Source organism: Polypterus senegalus, chromosome 13 (assembly GCF_016835505.1).
Source record: "Polypterus senegalus isolate Bchr_013 chromosome 13, ASM1683550v1, whole genome shotgun sequence".
Lineage (NCBI taxonomy): Eukaryota > Metazoa > Chordata > Cladistia > Polypteriformes > Polypteridae > Polypterus > Polypterus senegalus.
In genome coordinates this window covers 159,390,082-159,412,460 of record NC_053166.1, presented here as the reverse complement: position 1 = coordinate 159,412,460, position 22,379 = coordinate 159,390,082, and the positions used below count along the sequence as shown (strand labels likewise).

General features: G+C 43.3%; 1 protein-coding gene across 1 annotated transcript; it reads left to right on the top strand.

Moving 5' to 3' along the window:
- The first annotated feature begins 2,775 nt into the window (after nt 1-2,775).
- On the top strand, nt 2,776-21,205 carry LOC120543362 (tumor necrosis factor receptor superfamily member 17-like). The gene is made up of 3 exons (XM_039776398.1): nt 2,776-2,960; nt 11,526-11,693; nt 20,895-21,205. Exons 1-3 carry the CDS (start codon nt 2,843-2,845, stop codon nt 21,203-21,205), a joined length of 597 nt encoding a protein of 198 aa, XP_039632332.1. The 5' UTR covers nt 2,776-2,842.
- Nucleotides 21,206-22,379: the final 1,174 nt, after the last annotated feature.

Here is a 22,379-nt window from a genome sequence, read left to right as displayed (position 1 = left end):
TGGCAAATGTCCTGTGATGGACAGCACCCATGTGCGGGCATCCCGGTTGGGATTGGTTCTGATTCCTTACCCGGCTGGGAAGCCAGTAGGATGGAAGGACAGAGGGAGACTACAGACGCCCCAACCACTAAAGATGGCAGCCTCTCTGGGCAATGCTACCAACGTGCACACTGACAAGGCACACTGGGAGCTGGAGTCTGATAGAGCAGCCTTGTTGTGTCCCATGGGTGCCACCAGGGGGTGCTGCAGAGATACATGATCTCTACTCTCTGGGACTTTCAGTTGACCTGGAAGAACTCCCATCGGCTATGCCCTGGCACCAGAAGTGCTCCTGGGTCCAAGATAAAAGGAGCCGCCTCACCACATCCGGATGATTCTGAGACAGGAGGAGGGAGGACAAAACTCGCCTGGAGGTGTGGAGGAGATAAAGGAAGGGAAAGAAGTATTGTGAGCATTGGAAATCCATTGTGAAGATCTTATTGATAATAAATCTGTTATTTGAACCCTAGACTTTTGTCTTTGTGGTGGTATCCAAGGTTTGGGAGGCTGCAGCGCCCCCTACAGGTGACAATCCATACAAACAAGAAAAAAAAAGAATACCTAACCACTACTTGTCTTGCATAGTCACAACATCTACAACTACTGACCCCCGAAAGGTCATGCGAAAAGACAATTTCCCCATGAGGATTAACAAAGTATATCAAATAAAAAAACAAAACCACGTCCCCCAAAATGTGCAAAACAAATGCTTTTTTCTCAAATGTTGTTAAATAATTGCTGCAGGAATTATCGGGACAGGCAGCATGGTGGCGCAGTGGGTAGTGCTGCTGCATCCCAGTTAGGAGATCCGGGTTCGCTTCCTGGGTCCTCCCTGTGTGGAGTTTGCATGTTTTCCACGTGTCTGCGTGGGTTTCCTCCCACAGTCCAAAGACATGCAGGTCAGGTGCACTGGTGTATCTAAATTGTCCCTGGTGTGTGCTCGGTGTGTGTGTGCGTGTGTGTGTCCTGCAGTGGGCTGGGGTTTGTTTTCTGCATTGCGCCCTGTGCTGGCTGGGATTGGCTCCAGCGGACCCCGTGATCCTGTAGTTAGGATAATGGATGGATGGATTATCAGGAGCTTCTGTTAAAGAGTCTGAACACTATTCGTAAGGCGCTATATAGTACATTGTGTGAGAGATCTCCCATCAGAACTGGAAGATAGATAGATAGATAGATATGAAAGGCACTATATGATAGATAGATAGATAGATAGATAGATGAAAGACACTATATGATAGATAGATAGATAGATAGATAGATAGATAGATAGATAGATAGATAGATAGATAGATAGATATGAAAGGCACTATATGATAGATAGATAGATAGATAGATAGATAGATAGATAGATAGATAGATAGATAGATAGATAGATCTGAAAGGCACTATATGATAGATAGATAGATAGATAGATAGAAATGAAAAGCACTACATGATAGATAGAAATGAAAGGCACTATATAATAGGTAGATAAAGAGATAGAAATGAAATGAAAGGCACTATATGACGGATAGATAGATAGATAGATAGATAGATAGATAGATAGATAGATAGATAGATAGATAGAAAACAGGAGTGGATCTGCTGTGAAACTAATGAAGCTCCAGCTGATTCTGAAGGGCCCGTAATACCGGAGGGCCCCAGGAAGCAAAGTTTGGCGGTCTACCGTACGAGAAGGGGTACATGTGTTGGTTAAATTAAAAAAATGTTGGTGATCTATCGTGGAACAACCCCACTGATGAAGGTTAACAGTGGTAACCCAGACCTCGTTGCTGGTTGTGAAAGAGGCTGCCAAAACAGTTCAAGCTTCAGGGCCCCCAAAATGTTGGTCTGCCATTGCTTTCATAAATAAGGCTGCCAGTGTTATAGGCTCCTGCACGATCGTCGGAACGGTGAACAACAGAAGGGCACACACATACCGTTTACGTTTACCACTCGTCCATTGATGTCAGTGTAGAATCGGATTTTGAAGAAAGGTTTTTCCGTTAATATTCTGAAAACGTGCATACGTTTATGTTTAAGGGGGAGTCTTTTTTGGTGACGTTTCGAGTCTTCATCGTAACCTGAAGCTTGCTGTCTATCGAACTGTCGGCTAATCGAGAACACCGCTGATCTTGAAGTTCAAAAGCCCCGCCCCTGCTTTGAGCTCCGCCTCCATGGAGCGCTGGATTGGTTTAGAAATGTGACACTCAGTGAGCCGTCTAATTGTGTCCCACCCCCTTCTGAGCGCGGTTATCTCGTGGTCGTCTCCAGAAGCTTCAGTGTGACCACCTATGCTACATGTGACTGTAAAATGAGCACGCGTTCTACTGGTTACACAGGGGACAGAACAGACCCCCAAAAGCCATAAACGAGGAGCGTTTCCGTAAGTCATTAGGGCTACACGTAGATCATATCTGTCTATTTACATGCAGACCCCTTTTCCTAACGCCATGCAACTTCACCCCCAACAGCTCGTTCTCCCGCCCATCCACCTACCCGCACGCCCCACGACTTCCAGATGTCTCCTTCTTCTGCCCACCCATACTCAGCAGCGTGCCACCAAGCCCACCATTCAAGTGGTCCAAGGCGATCCCGCAGGGGGTTAGGCGGGCGGGAGTTACTCGGGGGATTCACCTCCTTCGGCACATTTACATGAAGGAGGTCCTCAGACTTCTTAAAATGCAGCGCCCCTGCTTTCACAACTCAGTCGCCGCGGGTGATCCGCTCCATACCAGGCCCCCCTTGCCGGTTTCTACTTTAATTTACTTTACTTTGCCGATTACTTTTTTTTTCTTTTTTCTCTTCACGCGGGTGATTTTAAATGGCCCGCCGATGCTCCGGTGATGAGTATTTCGACAGCCTGCTCAGTGCCTGCAGGTCCTGCTCGCTGCGCTGCTCCGGGGTGCCCCCCAGCGTGTGTCGGGCGCACTGCACCACCGGTGAGTATTCATTCACCGCCCGTCTGTCTGTACTTTCTCAAAGAGTGTTTCTCGTGTTCCCCCCTAACCCGTATGGTTAGTCAGTCAAATACCAAAAACAGGAGAACGGATACCGGACAGCGAAATACACTTTGAAAGTTCACGCCATCTCCTCTGCGTGACGAGCAGCTTAACTCATCACGACTGACGTGTGTCTGTCAGGTATCTCTGCGAATGCGCCGGTGGCACAGCGACCCCTTGAAGTGTTAAAGGCCACTTAAAAGGGCATCCGTGTAAACTCTCAGCACTGCTGTGCAGAGAGCGATACTCGAGCTCCTCATCAATCGGGGTCTTTCACCCCCACGACGACAACAAAGTGAAATTTGCTGGCAAAGCCGTCATTTCGAATGAATCACATCTGAGTAAAAAGTGTGGTGGGATTTCTCAGTATTGTAGTTTAGCAGAAAAGCGTTTCATGTATTACTGGAGCGGAACGTAACTGATTAGATGAAGGGGCTTGGGGGCTTGGCCTGGAGAATAGCATCCTCATCAATGTAGCAGTAGAGGGATGAAGACGTATAAGCGGATGGCGGTGAGCAGAAGGACATCTTTAGTGGAAGACGGCTAACTGATGGAATCAAATAATGGCTGGGGGTCCCCTTGTCTTAAAACTCTGTGGGTGTACAGGGTCACCATTAAAGAGCCTATTGATGGATATAGTGAAAAAATACTGCGACCTGTAATAAAATAATAATATTAGAAAGGTGAAGGAGTGTCTATCATAACATGTAATTTATATCTACCTATAGTGTCTTTTATATCTATCTGGTATATAGTACATTCAATCAATCAATCAATCAACATTTATTTATATAGCACATATTCATACAAAAAATGTAGCTCAAAGTGCTTTACAAAATGAATACAAAAATAGAAGACACAATAAAAAATAAACAGTCAACATTAATTAACAGAATAAGTAAGGTCCGATGGCCATTTCATTTCACTTTTCTTTATCAATTGAACAGTGTTTCTCACATCCATCTATAATATTGTCTTTCATGTCTGTCTGTCTGTTTGTCTTTCAGTATATTTAGTATGTAATCTATCTATCTATCTATCTATCTATCTATCTATCTATCTATCTATCTATCTATCTTTCATATGTGTCTTTTGTGACCACAAGGGGATGCCACTGAGCCCCAAACCTCAGACACAATGCAACCTCACACAATTCTGGGTTCAAATAAAATGTTTTATTTTTCACAAACATTATCACAGCAGCATGGTGGTGCAGTGGTAGCGCTGCTGCCTCACCGTAAGGAGACCTTGGTTCGCTTCCCGGGTCCTCCCTGCATGGAGTTTGTATGTTCTCCTCACAGTCCAAAGACATGTAGGTTAGGTGCATTGGCGATTCTAAATTGTCCCTGGTGTGTGTGTGTGTGCCCTGCAGTGGGCTGGCAGCCTGCCTGGGTTTGTTCCTGCCTTGCGCCCTGTGCTGATTAGGATTGGTTCCAGTGACCCTGTGTTAGGATATAGCGGGTTGGATAATGTCTGACTGATTGACTGACTATCACACACAAACGTCAGCCAAAACCCACCAAACAAGTAGATTTCTTCCCCCATCTGCCTCCAATTGTGTGTCACCCGCTGTCTCCCAACTCCCTAATGTGAGATGGCAGGCTCCTTTTATTCCAAACCAGGGAATGCTTCTGGTGCCACAGCATGTCACCTTGGAAGCACTTCCGGGTTGTATGGAAATCAGGGAGGTCTTTCCCTGACAGTGCCCTCTACTGGCACCCAGGGACTCCGACAGAGTTGCACTTCTGGACTCCAACTCCCAAGCATCCCTGTGGATGCCCAAACTGGGACACCACCAGAGGTCTGCTGCCACCTGCTGTATGGGGAATGGAACTGCTCCTGGCTTCCAGCTCTTGTGGTTCGAATCATTATAGTATTTCAGCTGGGCATGAAGATGTTTCTTCATCCAGCCGGCCAGCATGTGTGTCCTTCCATCTTGGCCTCCAGTCTGGGCAGAAAATTATCTTCCGTCTTCTATGTATCTATTATATAGTGTCTTTCTTGTTTATCTGTCTTTCAACTATACTTAGTCATATATGTTTATTATACAAAAATATATACAAAAGAAATTGTCAGTATTAATGTGCAAAGTAGGAGTAGTATCATGGGGAGTAGTAGAGGTGATGGATTTATTAACATGTTGGATAAAAGGTGTGGCTTATGAAATTTATTTGGAAAATAATATGAATAGTTATATTAATTGAATTGCATTATACCTTACAAAATATATCTATCTATCTATTATATAGTGCCTTTCAGTTCCATCTATCTATCTATCTATCTATCTATCTATCTATCTATCTATCTATCTATCTATAGTGCCTTTCATATCTATCTATCTATCTATCTATTATATAGTATCTATCTATCTATCTATCTGTGCCTTTCATATCTATCTATCTATCTATCTATCTATCTATCTATCTATCTATCTATCTATCTATCTTATAGTGCCTTTCATATCTATCTATCTATCTATCTATCTATCTATCTATCTATCTATCTATCTATCTATCTATCTATCTATCTATCTTATAGTGCCTTTCATATCTATCTATCTATCTATCTATCTATCTATCTATCTATCTATCTATCTATCTATCTATCTATCTATCTATCTTTCATATCTATCTATCTATCTATCTATCTATCTATCTATCTATCTATCTATCTATCTATCTATCTATCTATCTATCTATCTATCTTATACAGGTAGCATGTTTCACATCTGTTATATAGTGAACTTCACATCTATCTGGATATAATAAACTAATTGACTTTTCAGATTTACGATATCAGGGTCCAGGCTCAAAGCACACAGCTCTGTCCATAGCTACGTGTTCAAGTGCCATCAGAGTGTGATAACATTACTAGGCAGAGCACACACACTTACACAAACACACACAAACACATACAGTTTGTAGTTTTTAGAGATGTCAATGTGACAACATCTTCTCATTGAGGGAGGAAACTGGAGTCCCTGAGGAGACCTGTGGGTTGACCATATAGACTTTATTCAGAAGGCTCCCCACCTGCTCTGAGGTTATGTATGTGTAGTATATCCTGTACACTATACATGTGCACATTTAACATACCAGTGGTATTTATTTGTGCAATGCTGAGGTACATGCGTGTGGCATGTATGATATGTAGGTGTCCTGTATTCATCACATACACAGCATGCGGGTGTTCATGTATGTATATAAGCAGAAATGAGACAATCCCTGAACACCTTGTCCATCATGAAGAGCTTGCTACTCTAATGCCTCCTTGCCACAATAGTCAAGCACTGCTATAACGCTGTCCCCTTTACAATTCTGTTTTTATTAACATCCAAAGCACATCCCCTCCAACTCCAGACTCCAGTGACATTTCCATGATTGCCCTGTCCTTGTCTTGTGCTGATTCCTTTATTACACACCAGCAGTTGCCCATCTGTTTCTGGACATGTAGCACTTGTGAAGCACAATTAGGCTGAGACGCGTTTTCCTATAGGATGCAATGGTGCTCGACACACTGACAAGCGACTCCAAGTGTTAGTGGCAATTCCTTGTACATTTTTTTTCAACTATATTTAAGTGTCTTCTGTGACCCTATTTGCAATTACACCCTGGTGCCCTTTTGAAATGATTTACGTGAAAGTAACAGCTGGTGTGAGCGCAAATCGTTAATTTCCTGTGGATTTCAACTGATTCTCTGCAGACATCTTTTAGTCTCAGTTTGCTCTGCTTCTGCTCAGTCAGCCGTGGAGCAAATCTGCGGTGTCTTCTGTGAGCTGTCCCTGTTGCTTTCGTGTCTGCAGTGTAAAATACTGGCTTCCGTGTCGAAGGCCTGCTTCACTTTGGTCAGGCTTGTGAGCAGCCAGAGCCAATTTAGTTTGAGTCAGCTAATTCACACTGCGGGTTCAAAAGATGTCCTCACACCGCCATCATACAGCTCAAGCAGACCAGACTCAGAAATGGAGTCCACGTCACAAGACAGGGTGTCTAGCAGTGAGGCACCAGGGCTCCTATGTAGGTAGACAGAGACAAAGATGTGAAAGGCACTATATGATAGATAGATAGATAGATAGATAGATAGATAGAAATAAAAGGCACTATATGATAGATAGATAGATAGATAGATAGATAGATAGATAGATAGATAGATAGATAGATAGATATGAAAGGCACTATATGATGCATAGATAGATAGGTAGATAGATAGATAGATAGATATGAAAGGCACTATATGATGCATAGATAGATAGATAGATAGATAGATAGATAGAAATGAAAGGCACTATATGATAGATAGATAGATAGATAGATAGATAGATAGATAGATAGATAGATAATGACAGACTGGGGACTCCTCCAGAGTTGGGTTCTGCTTTATTCTTAACCTAACAGTGCTCTGGACCCTGAGACCCCCGCCACCAAGTGTCTGATAATACCGACTACTCATCATGGACAATGAGACAATGAGGGGAGACATCCATCAGGGCACCAAATGGGCTTTGACCAGCACTGCTTACAACTTCTTTTGGGCTCTTTACACCTCTACGTCACTAGCTGTCACCAGACGGCTGATGTTACACTGACAGTAGCCAGCAATGTCTTTGCAAAAAAAAAACAATACTGCTGTGAAATATTGCGGTGATTATTTTAGTTTTTTTTGGAGTGGCAAGAATAGCTTCCATAGCGATGCTGCAATGCATATCTGGTTTTTATTTTAGTAAGTAACGCACGTATCCCTTCTTCAATGAAATCAGTAATATGTTAGATTACTCGTTACATTAAAAAGAGATTGGACTACATAATGCAACTTTACTAATAACGTTTCACCTCCAACAAAGGTGTTTATAAAGAATTGTAGCACAGATTTGTCACTCATTCAAAAGTTTTCACGGTTTTTCTCCTTTGAAAGGCATTATAAAAATATTTGAAACTTTAATGGTTGGAATTTTGAATTTTAAAAAACCAGTTCCCCATTTTTGGGGTCTACTTAGGCCTAGAAGCCTGCTGCTTGAGTTTGAAGTCAGTCTGCCTGAGGCGAAGCCTGTTTTTGGGTTTAGTTCTGGATATTTTAAGGCCTGCGCCCCTTTCTACCAGTTGGTGTTGCAGCCACAAAGTGGGCACCAATGAGCCCCGAACCATGGACAGCGTGTAATCCAACACAATTCTGGGTTCAAATAAAGGATTTTTATTTGTTACCAACACATTTCCGATCAATCAGAAACCAAAATCAGCAAAAGAATATAACAAGCAATTTTTTCTTTCACCTTCCTTCCTCCAACTGAGTGTCACCCACTGCCTCCAGAGTTTGAGTCTCCATGGTGAGGCTGCAGGCTTCTTTTCTCTCATCTCTTGAAAGGAGATGAGACGTGATTTTCTTAGCGAGACACTTACACGTCCCGCAAGAAAGAGATTTAACCACACCCAGGGCTGGAAATAAAGGACAAAGTAGAACGTCATAAAGAATTCAAAATGTTTGCGCGGTACACATGCAGAGCAGGTTAGAGATAATGGAAGTACGAAAGTCTCAAAAAAATGATAGTAAAGATCGCGTTAGTGTAAGCAAGTGGAAATTATTACTTGGTGAAATAATGGAACAGTGAAAAGAGATCGAATATATTGTTCAGATTTAAATTTTAAGTCGGAGACTTGTAGATCGTCTAGTTCGTGTTGCCAACAAGAATTAAAATTCGAAAAACATTTTTGCGGTATGAAGTCAAATCGAGATTTTAATGTGAGATTCTTTCAAGTCGCATACTACTTACAGCTACAGTGGAATCTCGAGTCACAACCGTAATTCGTTCCAAAACTCTGCTCGTAACCCGATTTGGTCATGACCTTAACTAATTTCCCCCATAGGATTGTACGTAAATACAATTAATCCGTTCCAGACCGTACAAACGGTATGTAAATATATTTTTTTAAAGATTTTTACGCACAAAAATAGTTTATTATACCATAGAATGCACGGTGTAATAGTAAACTAAGTGTAAAGACATTGAATAACACTGAGAAAACCTCGAGCAGAGAAAACTAACATTGCAAGAGTTCACGCGCCTTACGAACCGCTCGCCGTAAACACTTTTTTTTAACGAGTTTTAAACACAGGGAAAAAAATGAACATTTGAAAAATCCATAATTTATATAAAAATTAACCATAAACAACTAAGAAAACTAACATTGCAAGAGTTCACACTACAGTGTTATGAACCGCTGCTAAAAAATTTGAACAACAGAGAAAACTAACCTTGCAGCCAATCGCCATGAATCTTCCTGGCTTTCTCGCATAAAATCGCCTCGCTTACGCTATCCCCTGCAAGTTGCTTCTCATTCAGCCACACTAACAACAGTTTTTCCACCTCTTCCAGCACTTGAGGCCTCTGCTTGGTTAACACTGTAACCCCTTTTGTAATATCAGCAGCTTTAATGGCCTCATTCTGCTTTAGAATAGTCGAAATCGTAGATTTTGACTTCTTGTACTCGGCAGCAAGATCAGTAACACAAATGCCACGCTCATACTTTTCAATAATTTTTTTCTTTAATTCGATTTCAATTTTCTTCTAATCTTTCTTCTCACCAAAAGCACACGAAACAGAGCACAAAGAGTTCACAGTGAATGCACGCACGTCTGACCGAGAATGATGTACAGGGAGAGACTGAACACGTGCGGAAATCATCGGCGCGTACGAACCGGAAGGGAAACTGGCTTGTTCGTCACCCGAGTGTGTGTTCGTGAGCAGATGCGAAAGTTTGGTGAACTTTTTGGTCGTTTTGTACGTGTTCCGAGACATTTGTGACCCGGTTCCACTGTATTTTCGAACAAGACCACAGTCATCTAACCTCTTAGTCATGTAAATGCTTTTGGCAGACACACTTCCTGCGCTCTCAACTCTTATACATTTTATCAGGACAGTAATTTTGTACATTTGAGATGACACATCAACGACAAAGCAAAGAAGAAAGAGCATGGACAAACATTCTGTGACAGATTAAGGGTATGCTCGCACCCTTGCACCCTCAGACACCACGTCAGACACCAGGTAAAAGTCCAATAATGATATTTATTATAATAATAATGTGCACAAAGCACGCTCCTCTCCACAATACTCAATAAACAATCACAAATAAACCAATAACAATCCTCCTAACTCCCAGACGCTTAGCCACCCTGCCTCCCAACTCAGCTCCCCGTCTGGGAGCTCCCACAGTCCTTTTATATTCCCTGACCCGGAAGTGTTCCCCATCTCCAGTCCATGTGATTCTCAATCACTTCCGGGTCAGGTAAAAGTTCTTTTCTTCAACCCGGAAGTCCGTCGCTCTTCCTATGGCGTATCTCCGGGTCACAGGGCACGAAGAAGCCCTCGGTCCTCCCTGCAGCTCCCTCCTGTGGCCCCCATGGCATCCAGCAGGGCTGTGCATAAAAACCACATTGTCCATGATGCCCTGCTGGTCTTCTGGGGACCTCCATGCTGCAAGGAGGGCTCCACCTGGCGGCTTGGGGGTATTGGCTGGGATGAATGGACGGCCATATCTTACAATTCAAAAAAGTCATTTTATTTATTAGAGAGAAAGAAACGATATTCACTCACAGGCAGTTATACGTTGCGTTGTCACGATGAAAAACAATTAGAATAAAAAAACACTTTATTTTCCTCAGCTAGTTTTAGATAATATATAACATCAATTACCCACTGACTTAAAAGAGGTGAATTAGGATTCTTCCAGCAAGATAAGCTCACGTGCCAATAGTGTAGTAAAAGCCATTACAGTCTATTTGTCCTTCACTTTAAGCGCCTTTGTGTGCCCACCAAATACAGCTGTTAGTGGATTAGAAGGGACTGGGACACCAAGGCTGTCTGAAAGGCATTTAAAGATGTTGGTCCAAAATGATGTTAGTTTAGTGCAGGCCCAAAACGTGGCCCAGTGAGGCTGGAGCTTGATTGCAACGTTCGCAGGTTGGATGCAGGCTTCTTTTAAACTGGACCCAGGACTGCGTCCAGTAACACAGCACAGGTCGTCCGGAGCAGTTCTGGGTTGTGTGGAAACCAGGGCAGTCATCCCCCATCCCTAGCAATGACATCCAAGGACGCTGACAGGGCTGCGTTTTCGAACTGCCAATATCCCTTGCCACCCTGCAGGTGTCCTAACTGGGTTCATCCCAGAGGAACATTGTCACCTTCATTGTGGAGGAATGAACCGCTCCAAGCATCCTCGTTCACCCAGTCCATCCATTATTCTTATGTCCCAATTGGAATGAAAAGTGTCAGGCGTTCCGGCCGGGTTACGTCTCCACTCCCGTCGTCCTTGGCCGGGCAAGAAATCATCCTCCATCACGGCCAGGATGCCTCTCCTTCCTCCATAGCACTTGCAGCGTGCAGCAAATCATTAACACTGAATACCTCCAAAATTGTATCTACATAATAATAAAAATAAATGCCCTAACTAAAAATATATCCGTAAAACGTCAGAATCATTCCAGTACGTTGTTTTTTTTTGTGTTTTCACACAGTGAATGACAATACAGTTGAGCCAAAGCTTCCAGAAAAAGAAGAGGTGCACGTCATGTGGATCATCATCGGCGTCATTCTGTTTTTGACGGCGGTGGTCTTAAGTTTCACAGTATCCATCCAGTTTCTACAGAGGAAGAAATCTAGACTTCTGCTTACTGAGAAATCAGGTAAGGGGGCTTCGTGGGCGCACACAGGGGGCTTTCTTCTGACTGAAAGCAAGAGAAAGAATCAAATCTCTGAAAAGCATAATCATCCCATCCGACTTATTTGGTTTGAAGATTCATTATAATGTGGTTCCAGGAAAAAGGTAAAAAAAAGGGAACTAAAAGAAAATATTGCACTCATTTAACCCTTAAACTCCTCGCACTATTTCTCATCTCCTCCGTACTCACGCGGTGTACTTTATGCACCAGTGTTAAAATGGCTATTTATATGCACGCTGTGAGGATGTAATATAAAATATTGCAATCATTTTAAATTGTCCATGTTTTTAATGTAATTGAATACCATTATTACTGAATAGTATGACCCAGTCTAGGACTATCTGAAAATAAACCAGTTCCACCAGTGCTCATTCGTCACCGTTCACACTTACATTCGCTGCAGGATTTGATCACATTTCACTTCAGTTTTCAATGACAAAGTCATCGCAAGAAGAACAACTCAGCATTGTCATCCATATGTCAGTACCCACACAGTGTGCCAAATGCACCATATGGAACTTGTGACTGGGCATCCACTCATAAAACCAGCTGGGGGCACACTGAAGAGAAACCATTGTCACACTGTACTTGTAGTGAATCGAGCTGAGGATAGAGGGTGGATGCTACCGTTAGGTCGGGTCAGGTTGTGGAGCTTGCACTGGTACAACGCATTGCTACACCCACCGCATGACAAAACAGCTCTGGATTCTGGTTGGCAACACCCCAGGCAGACACGCAGTCCAGTCCAGCCCTCTATCTGCAGCAGCCAGGTGTTACATGGGCGTCCCCTTGGCCTAGTCGAGCCACTCAGGTCCTCAACAATGAGCCGGATCACCCTCGGGTAATCACACCACATGGCCGTAGTGCCGTAACTGATGCTCCCTCACAATGCAGGTCATGTGCCTCATTCAGAACTCCATGAACAACACAAAGTCAAACCGGCGGCACCCAAGGATTCTCTGAAGTGACACACATGAAGGAGTCTAGTCTTCATCTCAGGGCACTGGAGAGCGTCCATGACTCGCAAAATGGAAGCACCAGGACTCTAAAAACTTGGACCTTCGTCTATTTACAGAGAAATCGGGAGCACCACGCCCCCCCCTTTCCAGCGACCTCATTACCCCCTTTACATGGTGGCCTTGGCCTGGTGCAGCCACTCGGGTCCTCAAAAGTGAGGCGGATCACCCTCGGGTAATCACACCACATGGCCATAGTGCCGTAACTGATGCTCCCTCACAATGCAGGTCATGTGCCTCATTCAGAACTCCATGAACAACACAAAGTCAAACTGGCGGCACCCAAGGATTCTCTGAAGTGACACACATGAAGGAGTCTAGTCTTCATCTCAGGGCACTGGAGAGCGTCCATGACTCGCAAAATGGAAGCACCAGGACTCTAAAAACTTGGACCTTCGTCCATTTACAGAGATATCAGGAGCACCACGCCCCCCCTTTCCACCGACCTCATTACCCCCTTTACATGGTGGCCTTGGCCTGGTGCAGCCACTCGGGTCCTCAAAAGTGAGGCGGATCACCCTCGGGTAATTGCACCACATGGCCATAGTGCAGTAACTGATGCTCCTTCACAATGCAGGTAATGTGCCTTATTCGGGACTCCAAGAGCAACACAAAGTCAAACCAGCGGTAATCAAGGATTCTCCAAAGAGACAACAGTATCAGAGGACTCTTTGTCTCACGTCCATGTCTCCCAACCATATAGCAAGACAGGAAGCACCAGGACTCTTCAGACTTGGACCTTCGTCCTTTTGCAGAGATATCTGGAACACAACACACCCCTTTCCAGCAACCTCATGACCCCCATGCTCTCCCAGCCCATTTAATGACTTCATAGGAAGAGTCACCAGAGACATGAATGTCACTGCCGAGGTAAGTAAACCTCTCAATGACGAGGTCGACACTCTCCCCGGTAGATTCAAGTAAAAGCTGAGATTGGTCAGTGTGAGTAGTTAAGGGTTAAATAAGAAAGTGTCATCTGTTTTGTGTCTGATTTGTCTGCCTGCCTTCTCACGACTTGAAGTTTCCTGAAAGTGTCTTCTTGAACCCGAAGAGAACGTACACACACAACTCGATCCCAGACTTTTTATTATTATTATTTTTTCTTCTTTATTTTCTTACTCACCCCATTTTCTTGACCCTCAACCTTCAGGTAACAGGTGTGTCTATGCTCAGGGCGACCCAAACAACAACCTTCAGCTGCTTATCCTCCATGAGATGGCAGCAGCGGACATCAACACAGTGAGAATAGAGGATTTATGCCAAAGGATTTCACATTTGTTCCTACAGGAGCAGTCATGAAGCTATAATGGCTACAGATTTGAATTCTGTTTTAAATCCACACTTAGATCCAGACATTGGAATGATCTCCGTGAATGAAACAGATCAGCGGACTCCATTCATTCTTTTAAAAAACAACTTAAAACTCATCTGCTCAGCAAGGCTTTTAACTTAACCTGACATTCTGCCTCCTCTTTCCATCTTCCTCTCTGTCCAGATGCTCACTATAATGTGTGTGTGTGTTATATCACAAATGAAGTTAGTTTGCTAGGCTTTGTTTTAGTATTGAATTTAGTATTATGCTCTGGTTTATTGTCTTTTATTCTATTTAATGCCTTTGTATATCCTGTATCTATCTGTTTAACTCTTTGAGGGCTGAATATTTTTTCAAAAAACACAGTTTTCTGAAAAGCACACAAAGCAACGGTTTCATACATAAATCAACAAAAACACTTCTGTTGCTGCGTGCTGTGGCCACCCATTTGCCTTCTCTTGCAGCTCGAGCCGCTCACTTTGCAGGGGCGATTGCAGTCACAGTACAACGCAGTCTGGTTTTTACCGCTTGTCATTGTAAGTGGCAGTCCTCCCAGGCGAATGCTGCCATAGGTGCAACAGCTACACAAATGTGTTCAGCACCACGATCAGCTGGGGGTTGATCAGCTGATGCTGGTACCTCACGTTTGTTTTCAATTGCTTGCATCAAAGTTGGAGTCCAATTCAATGATAATATGCAAAACGTCATCCATGGAGCTTTTTTTCTTTGGATATTCACTTCGATCTCTCGCCAGATGTCTATACCATTTTTGCCGTTGTCTGCACTATGCAGGGAATCTCAGTCAAACCAATGAAGCAAACTGTCCTTCTAGCAAAGAGAGTGTGGAATTCGGCCCGGGCGCAGACATAAGTCACCCACACCATGTTTATTTACACTACTATTTACAATGGTGCACACACAACCCCAATCTCCCCAGAATCTGGCCAACAACACAATGCCTCTTTTTCTTCAGGCCGCCCCCACTCCTCTCCTCCAAGACCTCGTCCTTCTTCCACCCGACTCAAGCCATCGAATGGAGGGAGGCGACCCTTTTTATAATCACCAGGGTGTGCTCCAGGTGCCTCCCGACAATCTTCCGCCGGCACTCCCCAGTGTGGCAGAAGTGCCGGCTGCGCACCGGGAACCACTCCGCGTGTCCCTGATCCTCTTCCCCCCAGGAACACCCGGAAGTGCTGAGGTCCAGGGCTCCATAGGCATTGTGGCGCCCCCTGGCGGTGACCATGGGCCCCTACAGGGTTGAGCTTCACAGCTGGTGGCACAGCTTCACATCCGTGGTCCCCATAGCCAGCAGGGCGGTTGCCCCCACATGGTCTGGGGGAGGCGTAAGCCACCTGTGACAAGAGTCAAACTGAAACAAAATGGTGGATTTGGTCACAGTTTACAGTTGATTACCACCCTTAACCCCTCCTCTTGACAAAAGTCGACATCCGCCCTGAAGGAGTTAAATGTTCTATTCAGGAAGCATCTGTATCCATGACATATACCTGCTATATCTTTAAGAGACTCTATGAAATGCTTTGAGCATGGGAAAGGTGCTATATAAATGACATTTATTATTATTATTATTGATTGTTAATAGATTGGTCCTCAACAATTACAACTGAAGGCTTACATAAGACCTAGACAAATGCCTGGACAAACTTGTTAAGAAGGCAGGCTGTATTGTAGGAGTAAAGCTGGACAGTTTAACATCTGTAGCAGAGCGACAGGCACTGAGCAAACTCCTGTAAATCATGAAGAATCCACTGCATCCACTGAACAGTGTCATCTCCAGGCAGAGGAGCAGCTTCAGCGACAGACTTTTGTCACCGTCCTGCTCCACTGATAGACTGAGGAGACCCCACACTATGCGACTCTTCACTTCTACCCGGGGGAGTAAATGATAACATTACTTAAAGTTATTGTCTGTTTTTACATGCATTTTTGTTACTCTTTAATCTAATATTGTTTTTTCTATCAGTATACTGCTACTGGATTATGTGAATTTCCCCTTGGGATTAATAAAGTATCTATCTATCTATCTATCTATCTATCTATCTATCTATCTATTATATAGTGCCTTTCATATCTATCTATCTATCTATCTATCTATCTATCTATCTATCTATCTATCTATCTATCTATCTATCTATCTATCTATCTATCTATCATATAGTGCCTTTCACATGATCTATCTATCTATCTATCTATCTATCTATCTATCTATCTATCTATCTATCTATCTATCTATCATATAGTGCCTTTCACATGATCTATCTATCTATCTATCTATCTATCTATCTATCTATCTATCTATCTATCTATCTATCATATAGTGCCTTTCACATGATCTATCTATCTATCTATCTATCTATCTATCTATCTATCTATCTATCTATCTATCTATCTATCTATCATATAGTGCCTTTCACATGATCTATCTCTATCTATCTATCTATCTATCTATCTATCTATCTATCTATCTATCATATAGTGCCTTTCACATGATCTATCTATCTATCATATAGTGCTATCTATCTATCTATCTATCTATCTATCTATCTATCTATCTATCTATCTATCTATCTATCTATCTATCTATCTATCAATCATATAGTGCCTTTCACATGATCTATCTATCTATCTATCTATCTATCTATCTATCTATCTATCTATCTATCTATCTATCTATCATATAGTGCCTTTCACATGATCTATCTATCTATCATATAGTGCCTTTCACTCTATCTATCTATCTATCTATCTATCTATCTATCTATCTATCTATCTATCATATAGTGCCTTTCACATGATCTATCTATCTATCTATCTATCTAGAGCCAAGAAACATCCTAGCCTCAAAAGCAAGAAGCAGGCTTCATGGCTATTACAGACCAAAAGGGACCAGACTGAAAAAGACAGAGGGGGGAACCATAAAAACCCCTGGCAAATATTTCCGGATACCAGAATCACAACTAGAAAACTTACTAAAACCCACAAAATCCAAATCCAAAGTAGAGTTGAACAAACATTAACTCTTTCAGGGCTGATGTCGACTTTTGTCAATAGGAGGAGTTGGCGATAATAATCGACTGTCAACTGTGACAGAACCAACCGTTACATTGTAGTTGGACTCTCGTTGCTAGAAGGAAAGTTAGATTCATTGGTTTGATCAAGTTTCCCTGCACTCTCATGTGTAGCAAGGCGCACACAATGGCAAAAATGGCATTGACATCTGGCGAGAGATCAAAGTAAATGCGTAAAGTAAAATACTCTGTGGATGACGTTTTGCCTGTTATCTCTGAACTGGACTATGACCTGTCGGACTCAGTTTTTGATACAAGTGATTGAAAACGAATGTGAGGTTCCAGCTTCAGCTGATCGGTCCCCAGCTAGTAGTGGTACTGACAATGTTCGCCAGGGAGGACTGCCACTTAACAATGATAAGAGGTAGAAACCAGAATGTAATGCACTGCGACAATGACGCGAAGACAGCCTGGCAGCAAGCGTGCCGCACATTCTTGGCAAACTGGCAGCCACAGCACACAGCAACAGATGTTTTATGTTGATTTCTGAGTGAAACCATTGTTTTTTGGAAAACAATATTCAGTCCTCAAAGAGTTAAAGAACCTTGATGCTTTGACCCATAACTGTGACAGACAGAAGGAACGAATGGGACATTTTAGATGACACCTGAAGGCACTACGAAAGGGGTCTGGGGAAAAGTTTAAGCATGGTTAAACCTCACTATCTTTGGATTCTGTTTCTGCAGATTTGCTTATGTGCTTCTATAAAAAAAAGGAATAAGAGGGATTCCATAGGTGAACCGGCACAAGGACCTTGAAAGTGCAACAGCAGAGGGCTGGAGCACTTGCCTGACCCCGTCTCCCCCCTCTGGGATTTGGCAGTGCCTGGCACAGGACCCAAGATGGAATTCCATCTAGCCCCCACCGCCCGCACCCTCATGCTCCCAACCCTGTGATTCCTGCCCTCTCATCCCATGTGTGCCTCCGGAGCGGTTGCCAATGCGTTCCCTCTGTTTTCCTACCTGTTTGCTTTGTCAACTCAATTTAATGGTTTCATTTTCGTGGCTTCTGTTTTGTTAACAAGTCTTCACGTTCTGCTAATATTCCATGTTTTCTCAGTGTTTTATGTTGTTTTTCAGATAAACGTATTACATTTCAATACTGGTAGTGAAATGTGCAGCTAATCAAAATGTTTTATGACATGCTCCTAGGCAGAATCGTATTGTCCATCTATCCATTATCCATCCATCCATTTTCCAACCCGCTGAATCTGAACACAGGGTCATGGGGGTCCGCTGGAGCCAATCCCAGCCAACACTGGGCGCAAGGCAGGAAACAAACCCCAGGCAGGGCGCCAGCCAACTGCAGGGCACACACACACATACACACACACACCAAACACACACTAGGGACAATTTAGGATTGGCAATGCACCTAACCTGCATGTCTTTGGACTGTGGGAGGAAACTGGAGCACCTGGAGGAAACTCACACAGACACAGGGAGAACATCATCCATTATCCAACCCACTATATCCTAACTACAGGGTCATGGAGCCAATCCCAACCAACACAGTATGCAAGGCAGGAAACAAACACACACATCCACACACCAAGCACACATTAGGGACAATTTAGAATCGGCAATGTACCTAACCTGCATGTCTTTGGACTGTGGGAGGAAACCCACACAGACACGGGGAGAACATGCAAACTCCACGCAGGGAGCGAACCCAGGTCTCCTAACTGCAAGACGGCAGCGCTACACACTGCGCCACCGTGCCGCCCAGAAACATATTGTGATGAGCTTAATTGATCTTTGTGAAAGAAAATTATGAATGCAGACACTCTCCCCCACCACTGGAATGCCCCGTTTTAAGCAATAAAACACATGCAGGAGAAGGCGTCAATCGTTATTCTTTATCTAAATCTCCGAAGAGGCAAAAAGCATCATATCAGTGTTTTTTGCAAAGAAAAAAGTGTCCTCTGTGCTCTATGTATACAATCCATTGATTAGGTCACTATTCTTTAAAAGGAATTCATTACAGATTTGGAAAGCTGTTAACATGATTGGTTACACCTAGTTGCTAACAGGACATGGCAGATGTTGATACCTTAGATGACCACAATTTGATTGGTAGTCCTGTTTGCTTAGGATGTACATGACATTTTAAATGTTATTATTTTTATTCTTACTTTAGGAGATGTGTAAATTTCACAAAGAAGAGAAAAGAACAATGGCCTATATATATATATATATTATGATCCGGCTGGGTACAAAAACAGGAAACAGTATTATATAAGAAAGAATATAACATTTTTCTCTTAAGGGGTCAAATAAAATAACAAGAAATACATTTATCATAGTGAATAATAAAATAACAGTGTCAGCTTTTAAGCATAAGTTCAGAAAGATATGAGACTCGGACACATGCCAGGTGCACATTGGACCAGGGTTCAAATTCAACTCTATTGGCGCTTTTCCACTGCATAGTATGGCACGACACGGTTCAGTTCAGCTCACTTTTGGGGGGTTTTCCACTGGGAACAGTACCTGGTACCTGGTCCTTTTTTTAGTTCCCCCTCAGCCGAGGTTCCAAGCGCCCGAGCCGTTACCAAAACGTGACGTGTAAACTCTGCTGGTCACCGATTGGCCGGAGAAAATCGTTATTACTGCGTCACTGAACTTGCGACACGAGACACAACAGACCCGCTAGATTTTTAGCACAGCCAGCGAAGGTTCGGACGCGCCATTTTGTTTTAACCGAAAATGGCTGTTTCGTGGTCTATTGAGGAAGTACAGACGTTCCTCTCATTGGTAGCCGAGGAGCAGATCCAGTGAGAGCTGGATGGGGCGACGCGGAATGAAAAAGTTTTTCAGAAGGTCGGCGCAACTATAACGACACGTGAATAATCCCGCCCACTCTAAAGCGGTACTAAACTGCAGTCGAAACGCAAACCGAGCCGAACTGAGCCGAACCAAGGTGAGCTGTACTGAACCGTGCTGTGCCGTACTATGCAGTGGAAAAGTGCCATTACATTATCAATACCTAATATTATGTGTTTATGGTAACAGATGGTAAAAGTACATAGTGAATAGAGACTGTCGGAACGTAACCCCATTTTGCTTCAGTATCCACGATTTTCATTTTGGTGGAGTTTTTCAGGAACTATAACTTCCGCGGATAACAAAAGTTAACCGTAATACATTCTGATGCCACCCTAAACCCGACACAGGACAGGCAGGACCCAGGTTTAGTCCACACAGCACACAGTTTTATTTACACAGTTTGGCACAAAGTAAAGCACAGTGCACTAATCACCAACACAGTCCCTTCGCCTTTAGTCCTCCACAACAGGTTTTGTCCTCTTCCTAGGGACACTGCCCATTGGATCCTGGCAACTGAACCCTTTTTATAGGGCACCAGAAGCAAGTGCTGCCAAATAGGGCCCCACAAATGTCCATGCGCCCCCTAGGGTGCTGCCCTCTGTCCTGGAAGTTCTCTCTCCCCCCCGGTCCTTCCATAATCAGGGGACCCGACTGTCCTCCACAACATAAAAAAAAAAATGAAAAAGAACAAATAAGGAAGTGGGGTAAAATTACTAAATTGGCAAAAACAAAAACCCAGAATTAAACTATAAAATAAAGATATATTCCTAATACATTTACATTTACTGATTTGGCTGACACCTTTACCGAAGGCGACTTACAACATTTATGATGCTGTTACACAAGACTGTGCACCACCACGCTGGCGCTCAAAACAGAACAGCAAGAACAAATTCATTTCTTTCCTGTGGTTTGATTTCCAGAGCCAGGAAGGGAACAGTCAGCAGAAACTGGGAATGCCGACACAAGGTACGCAGAAGCCACTATGGAGACAGGATGCTGCGATGAGAAATTTGATGAGGAAAACGTCTCTGCCATTAACGAAGTCACTGTCACCCCAAGGGAGGAGCAAATGGACAGGACACTTCAGTATCCACGCTGTTTGCCACTCCCAGCTACTGAAGAAGGAGCCACAATCCTGGTGACCACAAAAACAGCTCAGTTATGCAGCCATGATGCATATGAAGGAGGCGTAAAAGTCCAGGGGGTCTGGCGTGCCTTCTTTACAGCCTGAACTGTTATGGGACAACAGAAGTATGCTTTGTGTTTAAGATGTTTACAGCGATGCAAAATGTGAGAAGAAAAAAAACGTTAGTTGTGTTATGTTCCCAATTTGAATGACCCAATTGAAGTCTCCTTATCTGAGGTGGACTGCTGCTTTGAAGTGCAGACTCTACAGATGCACTATGTACTCATTTCTGATCAACTGATTGTGAATGTCTCAGGTAAATGCTTTATTTTGATATAGTTTTATGAAAAGATAACGGTGGAAAATTCCTGGCTTATGTCATTTTTTTTTTCTAAACCACATATGGTGGACGCTTTGTATGAGTTCAACAGGACAAAAGAATGTGAAAAACCCGATCATCTCCTCGTCTGGATATCTGAAGTGTGATTCTCTGCAATAGTAATACATCCCCACTAGATCATCACGTTCAATACAAATGGACTTCTATAGTACTGGATATACAGAATGTTCCTGACTGACTTCACGACATCAGGCCATGGTGAGGTTAAACGGAGGTCTACGTAGCTGCAGAAGCCCCAGTTATAACTGATGTAAAAGTAACAACAAGACAAAGTTAGACTTTTGAGGCACCTTGTGGACAACCCCGTATAATACTCAAGAATGAAATAAAAATCACGTGTTATAATGACAATTCGAGTCGTCCTGACTGCTGTCTAAGGTACACTCACTCGGCTCTTCCGTATTTAAGGTGTTCTGAGAGGATGTTGCAGGTCCAGGTGGGCAAACAAACTCCAGAGCGTGACGTCAGATGGAATGGTGTCAGTCATCCTTTCTGCAGAAGGGGAAGAAGAGAGGTTGTTAGAACACAGTGCCACCTCCTGTCTCGGTGGAGAATTACCGTCACCCAGGCCTTCAAGCTGTCTCCCATGCGCATGTGCGTGACACTAGAAAATCGGAGAATATATTGTCACGCTTGGGTCAAAGAGTTGTACAGATACATACAGGAGATTCTAGAGACAGAAACTTTATTCAAACACTTCAAGCCAACATAAAAGTCTCTTTCAGGAGTGATTCGAGCTCCATGTGTACCCGGGGGGCACAGCTCTGTCACTCTATTAGAAGAATAGAAAAATCTTCCTCTTCATAGAGGTAAAAAAACTGTATTTGTTTCCCATTGAATCACCGTTTAAGAGGGGGTTTCGGAGGAGCGACCCCATCT